At 41.0% G+C, this 12878-nt stretch overlaps 1 protein-coding gene across 1 annotated transcript; it reads right to left on the bottom strand.

The window, feature by feature from the left end:
* Positions 1-210: 210 nt before the first annotated feature.
* On the bottom strand, positions 211-11859 carry LOC126280557 (keratin, type I cytoskeletal 10-like). The gene is made up of 4 exons (XM_049979776.1): positions 11751-11859; positions 6891-6968; positions 1999-2227; positions 211-309 (listed from the first exon to the last, which is right to left on the bottom strand). Exons 1-4 carry the CDS (start codon positions 11812-11814, stop codon positions 294-296), a joined length of 387 nt encoding a protein of 128 aa, XP_049835733.1. The 5' UTR covers positions 11815-11859; the 3' UTR covers positions 211-293.
* Between the last annotated feature and the right edge of the window lie 1019 nt (positions 11860-12878).

Raw genomic sequence — 12878 nt, forward strand, 5'->3', positions numbered from 1 at the left:
CACCGCGGCCGGCTCGGGTGTTTCACATACTGTGTAGCTTCTTTGTTGCAGAACGTACACGAAGCGTTCTTCTTGGATTTCATATCATCGACCCCTTCGCTGATTTACCTTGTAGATGACTATTTCCTGAATGCTTGTTAAACTAAGTGTCTTTAGCGAGAATGCGGTTTTCCTACCTTATAGAATCGGGGAAGAATAAAACAGGATTCATTAATGTTAAGATAGTAGTTTATTTGTTACAGGTTACAACGGCACCATTAAACAAAAGAGGCAAGCGATCACGTCCAGACTTATCACTTTCCATGGCCACTGAAACAAAGAAAGGAAATACATATCATTCAGTTTTTTTTTTTTTTTCAAATCTATACCGTCCGATGAATATATGCTTAATGATTTAGGTTACTTTATTTTTCCTTTCAGTTCCTTCGAATACATTACTATAACTAAATGTGGAGCACATTATGTAACTGTATAATTTTTTATGTCCTACAAGATCTATCAGATAACACAGTCCTATCTGCATTAGCACTACTGAAAGTGCATGATTGACGTTTCGGTCGTTGCTACGCGTCCACGCTTCATTCAAAAATGTATAAGTATCCAAAAATGTAATGTAGGTATGTGGCTTATGTGTTATGAACCTAGCACCTTAAGTTTTACGTATACTGTAAGTTATCAATGTATTTAGAGTTATCGCTTACTATTTTTGGAGAATACTTTAATACCACAGGATTCTAGCTTAATTTCTGTGGTAGTTGCAGTTGCTTAGCATATAGTATACAAGAGTACTTTGGCAATGCCTTTGTAACAGACTAATATATGGATTGGTGTCCCAACATAGGATTTGTCCTATCAAGTTGGACGAAAATGCATATTCTTGCGTCACAATATAAAATAAGGAGCAACCGTCATCTTTGATTGTTGTTCTTTCACTCTTTACCTCTATAAAGCAGTATAAAGTAACACGATAATACTCAGAACATAGAATGTGCTATTCAGTCATGGTGGTTAAAATTAAAATTGAGCTATTCTTGGATGTCCAGTGTAGGCCTTAACTACCGAATGGCAGCCAAACTTGGTAAATATGCTAGTGCAGTATGGAACCGATTTATGCTGCAAAAAAATTAATTCCAAGTTTAGCCACCAAGTGCATACCTGGTACTGTACAACGTCTCGCAGACATCTGCTTTGCTCATAGGGGACGAATTGTGTAAGTGGAGGTTAATAATAAAATCAAAATTATGCCCTTCTCACTTGTTTGGCCTTTTCTGCCCATGTCCCATTCCTAATCTATTACATACTGAAATTTGTGTACGTCTTTCTAGCACTAACATCGCCAGTTGCCAATGATGAAAATAATTTTTCTATCGTAAATCCGTTCCTCATTAACGCATTATAATATTTGCCATACGGTACTTACAGTTCGCAATGGACCTTTGTGAATAGCTGTAATTTAATTGTAACCAACAGGTAACTGTCATTAAATGGCCAGAGCTACTGTAGTTATCAAATTGTGTGTCTGTTAACCTTTATTTCTCAAGCATATTCGCAGTTTTTTAAATTAAAACTGCCACTACTGTTTTCAATAGTTACAGTCATCATTACGTGGCCTTTTTGTGACTTCATTCCCACATGATCAGTCCGAAGACATGTCGCACGTAAAACACAAAGGTGGCTAAGTGCTCCAAGTACCGAAAAAGAGGATTGTGGTTGATTAATAAATGTGAATAAATTTAGAGTAAATGATATTCTGCTTGCGTCCCTCACAGTTCTTCTTCAGTATGTTACGTTATCTGATGGCTATTCAATGACAAATACTTACAAGCGGTAAAAGCGAATGTGTTAAAAATTGACCATTTACAGGAGTGAGAAAGATTTCTATGGAAGGCAAATAAAACCACTCCGATTGTACCTTCCTGTGAGTACGGTTTTGTTCAACACGTCCGTTTCGTTTGTGCAATAGTATTAGGTGCAGGAACTGTGGGTGCTGTTACTCACAACTTGCCGCCGCCAAAGCCGCCCCCAAAGCTGCCGCTGGAGCTGGAGCTGGAGGCCTGCGAGCTACTCTGGGAGTGGCTGCCGCTGAGACCGCCCCCAAAGCCGCCGCCCCCGTGGTGGCCGCCCCCGTGGCCGATCCCGTGGCCGCCTCCGTGGCCGCCCCCGTGGCCGCCGCCTCCGCAAACGTTACAGCCGCCGCCTCCGCGCTTCACACGTGCTGCTGCTTCACCTGCGCGGGGTAATCGTGTCATCAATACCGTTAAATGTGTGCGCTATAAATCACTGTGAATGCCCCAGAAAGTTACTTTGAACTTCAAACTCTGTGAAGATTTGTTCCTTTGACCTTGCCGTTATCTTACCTGTAAATTGAACTCATCCTGTTACAGGTGCAAGCGCGAACAACACTATGATTTACGTACACAAAGCACTACTGAGAGTAAAAGAAACAAAAACTGGGAAAAAAATTCATGAACAGATCATAAAGCAATCCTCGAATTTTTTGTGTACGTATGCAGAGCGGCGAATGGGAATTTGTACCAAGGTCGGCACTGTTCGAATATATGAACACCCGCCATTTGACTGTATTGTTTATTTAATTATGACCCAGGTTTCGATGTTTTATGCCACTTTCAAATGACTGAGTTTATGTCATTAACATATATTGTAGGACATCAAGCTAAAAATTGGCCATCTTTCTTGAAAATGCCATAAATGGTCGAAAGCTTGGTTGTAATTAAATAAACAACAATAGAGTGAAATAGCGGTGTGTTCATTAAAAAAATATTGTATGAATGCAGAATGAGATTTTCACTCTGCAACGGAGGGTAGGCTGATTTTTTTGATTTTTTTTTACGAAGAGAACTAACACCTATTACATAAACAAATTTGCAGGTAATGAGAAAAAAATAAAAACCTCTAGTATATGAAAATAAAAAACGACGTTCTTCATAAAATAACACAATATCACTTGAAAACGTAAAACATAAATAAGTAGCTAAATTTTCACAAACATTCTTTTTGTTGTTTTTCTTTTTTTTAGTTAACGTATATGAGTATACAGTTTCACCATCAGCAGCAACCCAACATTCTTTTTATGTTACTTTTACGTGGAAGCACAGGAGGAAGAAAAGGATAAACACGTGTAAGGGAAAAAAATTAGAAGCGGAGGGGAAAAGAGGAGTGAAATAAATTAGGAATACTTTCCGCGACATGCTCCACTTTGGCGCGCGATCAGATCAAAGTGCATTCTATCATTGACCATTGAAAGGGGAACGTGGGATCGTCTCGGATGGCACGGTTCGTTGAGATTCCAGCTTGGAGGCGGGTTGGCGAAAATACTCTGTAAATAGTTCGCGAAAGTACCCCGATAGTGTCGATGTCGGCGAAGGGTGTGGTGATGTACTTGGAGGCGTGTCCAAAAGTCCACCGGATCGACGATGTCGTCCCGGAAGAGGTAGTTGACAGCCATGTGATGGCGTGCCACTTAGCCGATGGGGAGTAGGTCGTGTCGGGATGTATCATTGTGGTAGGAGAAATGTGATGTGGTGGTACTCTGAGGTAGAAAGCCACAATCTTCTGTACGAGGGTCCAGACAGCTGCTGCTGGCCCACACTCAAAACGATGTAAATCTATATCATCCACATTGCACTTGAGGCACAGAGATGAGTCCACCAGCACGATGCGATGCAGTTTCTGTCTTGTAGTATACTTGCCGCTGACGAGAAGGTACCACGTTGCGGTGATGCCAGTGGTGTTATTGGGCTGGTGGATCGTTTTCCAAACTGTAGGCCATGAAACCTGGGGGTGACGTGTTTCGATGGGGTTGCGGGGTGGAGACTTTCGGAGAAGGCGGTAGATATCGCAGGTGGTCGTCTTCTGGTCCTGGGGAGCTCGGTGCATATGTAACTTAATTCCAAAAAGAAACGGCCGATATGTGACATCGGAGGTAGTATGTGTGCCAGAGACGTCGGTGGGTGGGCAAGTGCTCTACCATCTGAGCTATCCAAGCACGACTCACACCCCGCCCTCATAGCCTTACTTCCGCCAGTGCCTCGTCTCCTACTTTCCAAATTTCACAGAAGCTCTCCTGCGAAGAGCTACTGGAAAGTAGGAGATGAGGTACTGGCAGAGGTAAGGCTGTGAGGACGGGGCGTGAGTTGTGCTTCGGTAGCGCAGATGGTAGAGCACTTGCCCGCGAAAAGGCAAAGGTCCCGATTTTGACTTTCGATCCATCACACAGTTTTAATCTGCCAGAAAGTTTTATTGTATGAGTGTTGCTCAGCTACATCAAAAACTGTTCCAATGCAGTTGGAGAGCCTGTGCAATGTTGTTCGAGCTTAGGGGGAATACCAATCGGGTTGAGGCGTGAATGGGAATTTTGACTGAGGAGGGAGGTTAGCTAGGGTAGTCCATGGAGTGCAAAACCTATGTGGCAGGGTGGCGTAGTTGTTAGCCCATCTGCCTTGTGGGCAGGAGGCCTGGCCTCTAATCCTGGTCTTGGTACAAATTTTGTTTCATCTCTTCAGTCCGCACATATACATCATAGGCATTTGAGTCCTGGAATGGTCTTCGTGAACCAAATTGTTTCATCTGCCGAACCACTGGATTCATTTCATAGAGATCCATGCACCCATCGTCATTAATTTACGAGGGCTTTCTTTTCTTTCTGAAGTCCTTTAGGTCGCGAAATGGAAACCACAGTGAAACTCACAAATGTTTTATTTGCAATATTCAGCTACACCTTCCATCTTCTTCTGTACATATTAGCCGCTCCGACTTAGACATTTGTCGGAGCTTTGTATTATCTTTCCAGTACCCTCGCCATAGAAGGTAGCCGCCTGTGCTTTTTGTCAATTCCCCACGCCGATATGCAGCTCGTTGTCTGTGCCAAAATGCTAGCCTTATAGCCTGTGGTTTGTGTGGGCAAAGAGATTAAAATCAATAGCGGCCAATTCCGGGCTCTATGGTGGTTGATCAAACACTGTCCGTCGAAATCGCTGCAAGAACGTCTTTGTTGCAACTGCAGTATGCAGACGAGCATTTTCGTGATGAACGACAATGCCTGATGACAAAATTCCTCTTAGCTTGTTCTGAACTGCTCTTTCCAGACGATCCACTCGCTGAACATGACCATCGCTTGACACTCACTTCCATCTCTGACTGCCTGCAACATGAACGTCTCTACGTCCTGCTTCAAAGTTCCTGCACCACTGCCATACTTCGCTCACAGTAATGACCTTTACGTTTTGTGGACTGCCTGAAATCAGGTGGAACCCGTCAGCACGAAGAAACCGAGTGACAGCACGCGCTTCACACTTGGTGGGGAACTCAGTAGTTCTAGACATCTTTATGTGCTCTCTGTGCGCTCAGAGCTGAAAAGTGCGATCGACAGAATACTAGAGACACTGCGCAACACACCAGCACAATACTTCACCGCATTTTCACTCTGGTTGGTATTCCTCGAAGGATCGGACTTAGAGAAAAGAAGCTGTCATATAAATAATATTGGTTGCCGTTTCGTGGTTACCCCGTGGATGGTAACGTTTCTAGGGGAGGTCTGCTATGAGAACATAGGTTCGAAATAGACATTATACCTAGAGTGGATGAGGCACACTACAAAGCAATCTCTGCGGTCCCACTCAATACTATATACTCCAAAGGGGTAGCAAGGAATTTTTAACATCCTTTTTATTTTTAGACCTCCCTTGTCTTCAGCCAAATGCCATGCTAGCTGATAGAGGCACCGAAGGTGTTCTTAGTTGAGAATAAACAGGAGGGTATTTCCAGTTCCAATATTTTCCTTAAAAATGGCAGATACCTCTAAAAAACCTTGATCAAACCCGCAGGTTGGAACAGTTTTTAAGTTTCTTCTGGCACAATATTGTCCGATCTCCCAGACAGAAATAACAAATTCGTGGTATTTATGGGTGGTACTCCAGACTGCTTGGCTTCCATATTTTATTCAGTCATTCAGTAATTGTCTCGTTCAGTTTGTGATGATCGGTACAATTGAGTATTATTTAATTTATTATAGAAATAATGCCTGACACATGGCTTGTTTTCCCTGCAACATACACAGCTCTGCTTTTCGTACAGTATCAGTTACCAATTTCTTCTAATAATTTGTAAACATGTAGTTATTCGTTTTTAAACATACAGCTCTAAGTTTGGTTTGTATGCTGTGCAAAATTCATCGAATTATCTCTCTTACTTATGAAGAAAGGGGACCTACAGCAGCAAATTCAGCCAATATGAAGTAAAAAAAAGGATGAAATTTCACATGTAAAAAAGTTGTTTTATTATGTTTTTGAACTTCCACTGCTATGAGTGTGAATCCTGAATCCTTCCTTCTCATGCTGACAAAATTTTATGAATTTATTTGTGAAAGTATAGACAGTGTAACGTCCTTAAAGAGTTATTGCGGAACAGTATGTGGCTTGTAGGGAGGTAATATCGACACATTAATAAAGAAACTAAACATATCCATCAACAAATTATTAATATGTCTACCTTCAATCATTTTCAGAATAATATATTGCGTAGTTTCAAGGATTCCTGAGGACATATACAGAAAATATTGCTTCTATTCACATAGAATACTGTTTTGTTAGAAGAAGATTTTATATAACAGGAATTGGCGAGACTCCAAAGAAGTATATGCCCTTCTCATATAAATTCATGAGACGTAATGTGAAACAAATTATAGGAGAATTCAGTTTATCTCCCATCCAAGAAATGATAAGAGCAATGAAATGTTCAGGAGAAGATATGCTGTAGAATATCTGATTCCAAGAGAGGGATGTAGAGATTAGTAACACATGTATCTGTAAAAAGAGTTGTAAGTGTAATCTAGATAGTGTGTACACACATTTACCGTTGGCTTTTAAGCTTACCTTCTGCAGTCTGAAGAGCAGCTGGGTCTTCGTGAATCTTTACCGCTTCTTCATTGGCGTCCGGCGTCGGTGCAGCATCTAGAAGATTTCATTTGTTATATGGTGATGAAAGTTATTGTACTAACGACTATAATGTTGGGAAGTATAAGAACTGGAGATGTTGTTCAGATTTGATACCCAAATTAAGAACATAAAAAGTAGTCTGAGACTGAAATGGCGCTATTTCATTTACTCGCAGAGAAACATAACGCTGTTCTAATTGTTGCTAAACTGTCGAGAAACAAATACTGTAAATCAATTATTAAGTTAAGTACTGTTTAACTTTTTTGACAACTATCAATTGGTTTCCTGAATTCAAAGCAACCCACTAACATCTTCCTTTTTAACACACCATAGCAACCCAGTCCCTCATACGGAATGGTGCTGGCGAACGCAGATCCACAAATTCAATCACGCACAGAAACACACAAAGGGGTGAATGGTCACACCCTTGCTGAAGTCCTTAAACTGTTTTCCTTGTCTTACCGTACAGTTGTCGGACTGTGTGTATTTGTACTTCAGCGAACCACGTACTCGCCTTGAGTATTCTTCTCCGTTTTGGTGAGACGCCGAAGTAAATATATTCCTTTTCATGAAACATAAAATAGGTAAAAGCTTAATCAAACTGCTAACGTTCTTGTCACGTCATAAACAGAATCAATTTGATTTAATAAATCAAAGTGATATCCATATATGTATTCAGTATCACTTAACTTTATTTCATTACTCAGATTATTGTGGGCTAAGCTTATGGTAATGTTTCCTCATAGTTCTACAGGATGTTAATTCTGTTGATTCTCTGAGAACTGAACCGTTCACTGACGTTTCTGCATGACAAACACAAAATTTCCATCCTATCTCTATTAAGCAATGGGCAATGAAAATATGTACTACACTCGTCATCTTAATTTAGATTATTAGTTTAAAATGGCTTGATTTACGTCTAAAATATTTCGTTTCTTCTCTCTTTGCTGATCCGTGGGCCACAGAAAGACGAGTCACTTTTCAGAATACTTCATGACATTCTGTTTGCTGACACCTCCATCGGAATAGCAGAAAATTAATACACGCTAAAAAGATCCTATTCGTGACAAAATGCTACATTAAGATATTTCTTAGATTACTTATTTACCATGTAGAAGTGATTTTAATCACGTTGTGTCCAGTGCAGATAACTCTTTTTGGACACGTAGCAAAGTTCCGCCTGCATTGGCAAAGAAGGGACTACACGAGATTCCCTTGCGATCACAGATTCAATAATGACTCTACGTACGACACTGTTAACTGACAGATCACTTTAGATGTACGACCTTACATTTGACGGATGTTCTGACACTGCGAAAATGTGCGACTGGTGTAGTGGCAAACGCCGATTTTAGTTAGTATTTATTTGACGTGATCAGTTTAAAACCTTAATACACTCTCTAACATCACTCCAAAGCTACACATATACCAATCTTTTTGCATTATTGTTCCAGAAATTTAATAATAATAGTAACAATTTAAAATATGATATAATTGAAATATGAGACAGATTACAATAATGAGATACAACGTTTTCTACTCCATTCTTACTAGAAAGAGAAAGGCATGTTGACAACACTAGCAAACGATATGGAAAAGTCTTGTGGGAAATGAGACTAATTGTTTCTAACGAAGTAACGGGTACTTCCGAAATCAGGGACGGATGTCTTTCTAATTTAGGAGAGAAGCCGGTAATTGTCGTTTGAAAATAGAGATGGGAATGTCTAAGAATAATTTTTTTAGTGAGTCTCTTAAACTGTACACAACTGAGGTATGCCATATCGTAACCTAATGCATTTCCAGATTAGTTAACAACTTTTTATTCAACCTAAGAATAACAACTAAAAACAACTACATCCTTTGCATCAGACACGAACTCTATTGATAGTTAATACTAAGATCGGATACTGTTGGTCTAAATGCTCGTGGTGGGCAACAAGTTGAACTCTAGCTTGTGACATGAACATCAGTATAGAACCTGAACTTCAGGTTAACAAAAGGTGATCTCGAACGCCGGGAAACATAAATATGATTTATAAGCGTTTCCTCTTTGTATTCCAGGCAAACACTGGACTGTTTCTCCATCTGTATCCCAGCAACACAACAAACAACAATTTCGGGATGCACAGCGCTGGTACACTGGTCTCGTATTCGAAAGGATTCCAAACGCCTTTCCAACAATCCAGAGTTAAGCTTCTTTTTGTTTTTTGTAAATCGATTAAGGCTGATTTCCTGGAATAGGCATGGCCGATTGCGTTCCCTATCCTACCCTAAGCTGAGTCTGACTCTGTCTCTACAGAGGTTATCGGCGACGGAAAATTAAACTCTAATCCTGTCTCCTGCCTTGTCAATTTCACGAAACAAAGCTTACGAGGTTCGATGTTCGACGTCAACCAATTTCCCTCTCATTGTCTGAAAACTGGCGGCAGTAATAAACGTTAACTGAAGGGGAACTAAGCTCTGTCATGAAACTGAATCTACGAAAGGAAAAAATCCTATAACAATGGTAGTTATATGTTTTTAATCCTGATCTCAAATCTCAAGGAGAATCTAGCGTACGCAGAGCTCAATGTGCAAAGAATAAATCAGCGTATGACACTTAAATATGGAATCCAAATATATGAGGGAAATCATTTTGACAAAATAAGAATGTACATAATTAGAAGTTCAGTTCTGATCGGAATACGATTCGGCGTCGCCCAAGGAAGCGTGATAGGACCACTTTTACCCTCAGCAGCTGTAAATGCAAGGTAAGGCGCCTGGAATTGGCTGCAGCAGAGTAATCACGGCCATATAGAGCACTCTCTCCGGGCTCCACCGTTATATGCAGCAAGTAGATAAGCCTACGCTGAGTTTTTGTCTTAGACCTATTTTATACGATCTAGACACATGTTTAGTTACGATTCTCGAAGTGGAACTATGTGTTAACTTACAACGGGTTTACTGAGTTTAAGTGAACGTCTTTTGTGAAACAAGTAAACAATCGGAAGGATTCATATAACTACGGAGTATGGCATGAGAGTTGTAGTCGGCAGTGTTTACATTGCAATGGCCGACTGCGGCTGCTTTGCCTTTCAATTGTAGCCTCTTTGTGGGATACTTTTGTGAAACGTTACGTCAAAACTAAATAGTGTTTATATATTGAAAGACGTGTATATTTCTATTGTCTATTGTCAAACCACAATTTATGAAATATGTTTATATTTTACTAATAAGATTGAGTAAGAATAATTAATATTTTTCATGTTGGAAATAATTGTGGTAGCAGGGAGTATCTGCACCAAAGTATTATTGATATAATATTAAAAAGGGCGGGAGAAACCGCGTACGGTTACATTTTAAGAAAAGAGAGGGAAAGATCGCGTATTGATACATTTTGTAATGGTAGCAGGGATTGTCTGCACCAGAAAGCATTGTTGGCAGGAGAGGCCGCACTTTAGCGTTCGTAGCAAGTCAGTAGTAAGCGAGATGTGTGTGAAGTGAGTCGGTGGCAGGTCTGAAGCGAGAGGTTGAGAGGAGCAGTGTTCCTTCAAGCCACCAGCTGTGATTTGAGAAACTCAAGACTACTGAAGGTGTGTTTGCGCAATGCTAGTTGTAAGATTATTGTAAAAAGTAAGTCAGAATTGAACGTTTGTCAGATCATTTCATTACCGTATTTGAAGAAACGTTTTCAGAATATCATTAATTTTTGCCAGTAATGTTGCATTACTGATTGTAATCCATCCCAAAAACCATCATCGTAAAACTTTGCAAATTTTATTGTTGTCAAGAAAAAATGTAACTATGAATTACGTAACTTCAGTCAAATTAATTAAAGAATAACGGTTAGCTTTGCTATTAAACAATAACGTCAGCTTTGGTAATAAATACAGCCACTTATTATGACAGCCCACCAGCAGTTAATAGAATACATTAAACCAGAGTAAGTATATTCATGTCGCAGTTCGATGTAGCAGTCAGATGGCGATCCAGTAACAGTAAAAAAGGTAAGGAACAGTTTCGGGTTATTACAGGTAACGACTCAGGGGCACGACGACGACACATTCTATGTTTCGGCGAAATAATCAGAAAATCACTTATGATAAGCAGCAATTAAATTTGTATGCGAAGATTGAGAAAGGGAATAAATTTCAAAGGGAAGATTTCATTTGTTATTATTAAGCAAGAGATAGAAATTCCAAGGAAAGGTTACATAGGTTATTGTAAAAGGGAAGGTTATCATTAACAAAAGAGGTATAGAGGAGACGGGAAGGTTTATATATATATATATGTGTGTGTGTGTGTGTGTGTGTGTGTGTGTGTGTGAGAGAGAGAGAGAGATTTCAAGTAAAAATACTGTCATGCAGAAAAATAACTTCTTTGAACAAATTAGTAGTATCTGTGGAACAAACTATGAAATAGACTATTAATAAATTTTATTTCTGATCATTTGCGTTAATGGACATAGGAGTCTTAGAAGCAGGCTTGGACACAATGTGACTGACACGAAACATTGTTCAAAAAATGGTTCAAATGGCTCTGAGCACTATGGGACTCAACTGCTGTGTCATTAGTCCCCTAGAACTTAGAACTACTTAAACGTAAGGACATCACACACATCCATGCCCGAGGCAGGATTCGAACCTGCGACCGTTGCAGTCGCACGGTTCCGGACTGCGCGCCTAGAACCGCGAGACAACCGCGGCCGGCAAAACATTGTTCTACAGGCTCCTGTGAATGGGTATCTTTTCACATCTACCAAAAATATCTGCGACAGACGTCAAACAGGTGATAAATGCGCGCTGTGGGATGTCTTACCCGTCCAGGAGAGCAGGAGGACGCAGAGCGTCGCTGCGAGAGCGATCTGTGGCAGGCACCTCATGTTGCGGACTGTGTCTGACCACGGGCAGCAGCCGGCCTTTTATAGGACGGTCGCGTCGTGCGACGTCACGCTGCCCAAGAGCACACACGGGGTGTTGCCCCTCTACTGCCTGCGTCTGCGGCGGGCATATCTACAACGACTCTGGCCTTCGACGCCAACGTGTGGCCAATTAGGCTTCGCGAACTCGAGTAGTGCTTCACATATTCTGCTGATACAGACGCCAAGGATGGTCCTCCTATTCACGAGTTCCGAGAAGCCACCGTCCCCTAAAATCTTCCCTGTCATGCCGTAGTCGCGCGGTCATCATTTGGGCCGTTCGAGTCGCTGACCCGCAGTCTGAGTGCTGTCACGACTCAAGGCCAGAACCCATAACGGTCGCCAACAGAGCCTCCGATTTCCTTCCGTGATTTTCCGGCTGCAAAAACGAGTGCACTCTACGTACAGATATGCAAGTGTGATACGAAATAGCAGAGGCCTACCTCAATAAGTATATGGAAAAATGTGTTTCATGGTACTGAGTGTCACAAAAGTAGCTTGCGAATGTACGTGCATGTACAAACACCGTACTGAAGTGTGGGATTGGTATTAAGAAATGTCGAACGTCAGATGTACATGGGAATTTGGTTTCGTCTCTGGAGCTTAGATGGGGTCTGATCTACAGTGTTTATTAAAATTAAAAGTGAAAACTAATACGGTGGAACTATCTGATAATGGAAGCAAAATAGTTGCAGTAAGCATGGATCTGCAGACGAGCTTATTGAGGTTAAAAAGAAATGGCTTTGAGCACTATGGGACTTAATTGCTGAGGTCATCAGTCCCCTAGAACTTAGAAGTACTTAAACCTAACTAACCTAAGGACATCACACACATCCATGCCCGAGGCAGGATTCGAGCCTACGACCACAACGGTCGTGCGGTTCCAGACTGTAGCACCTAGAACCGCGCGGTCACCTCGGCCGGCGCCTATTGAAGTATTAACTGCGAAAGCGTCATTGCTTCGGCCTGAAGTATTGTCCTTGTTGGTATAAAAGTATATGAAATGATTTTGTCCCACCTAACGGTAC

Source organism: Schistocerca gregaria, chromosome 1 (assembly GCF_023897955.1).
Source record: "Schistocerca gregaria isolate iqSchGreg1 chromosome 1, iqSchGreg1.2, whole genome shotgun sequence".
Lineage (NCBI taxonomy): Eukaryota > Metazoa > Arthropoda > Insecta > Orthoptera > Acrididae > Schistocerca > Schistocerca gregaria.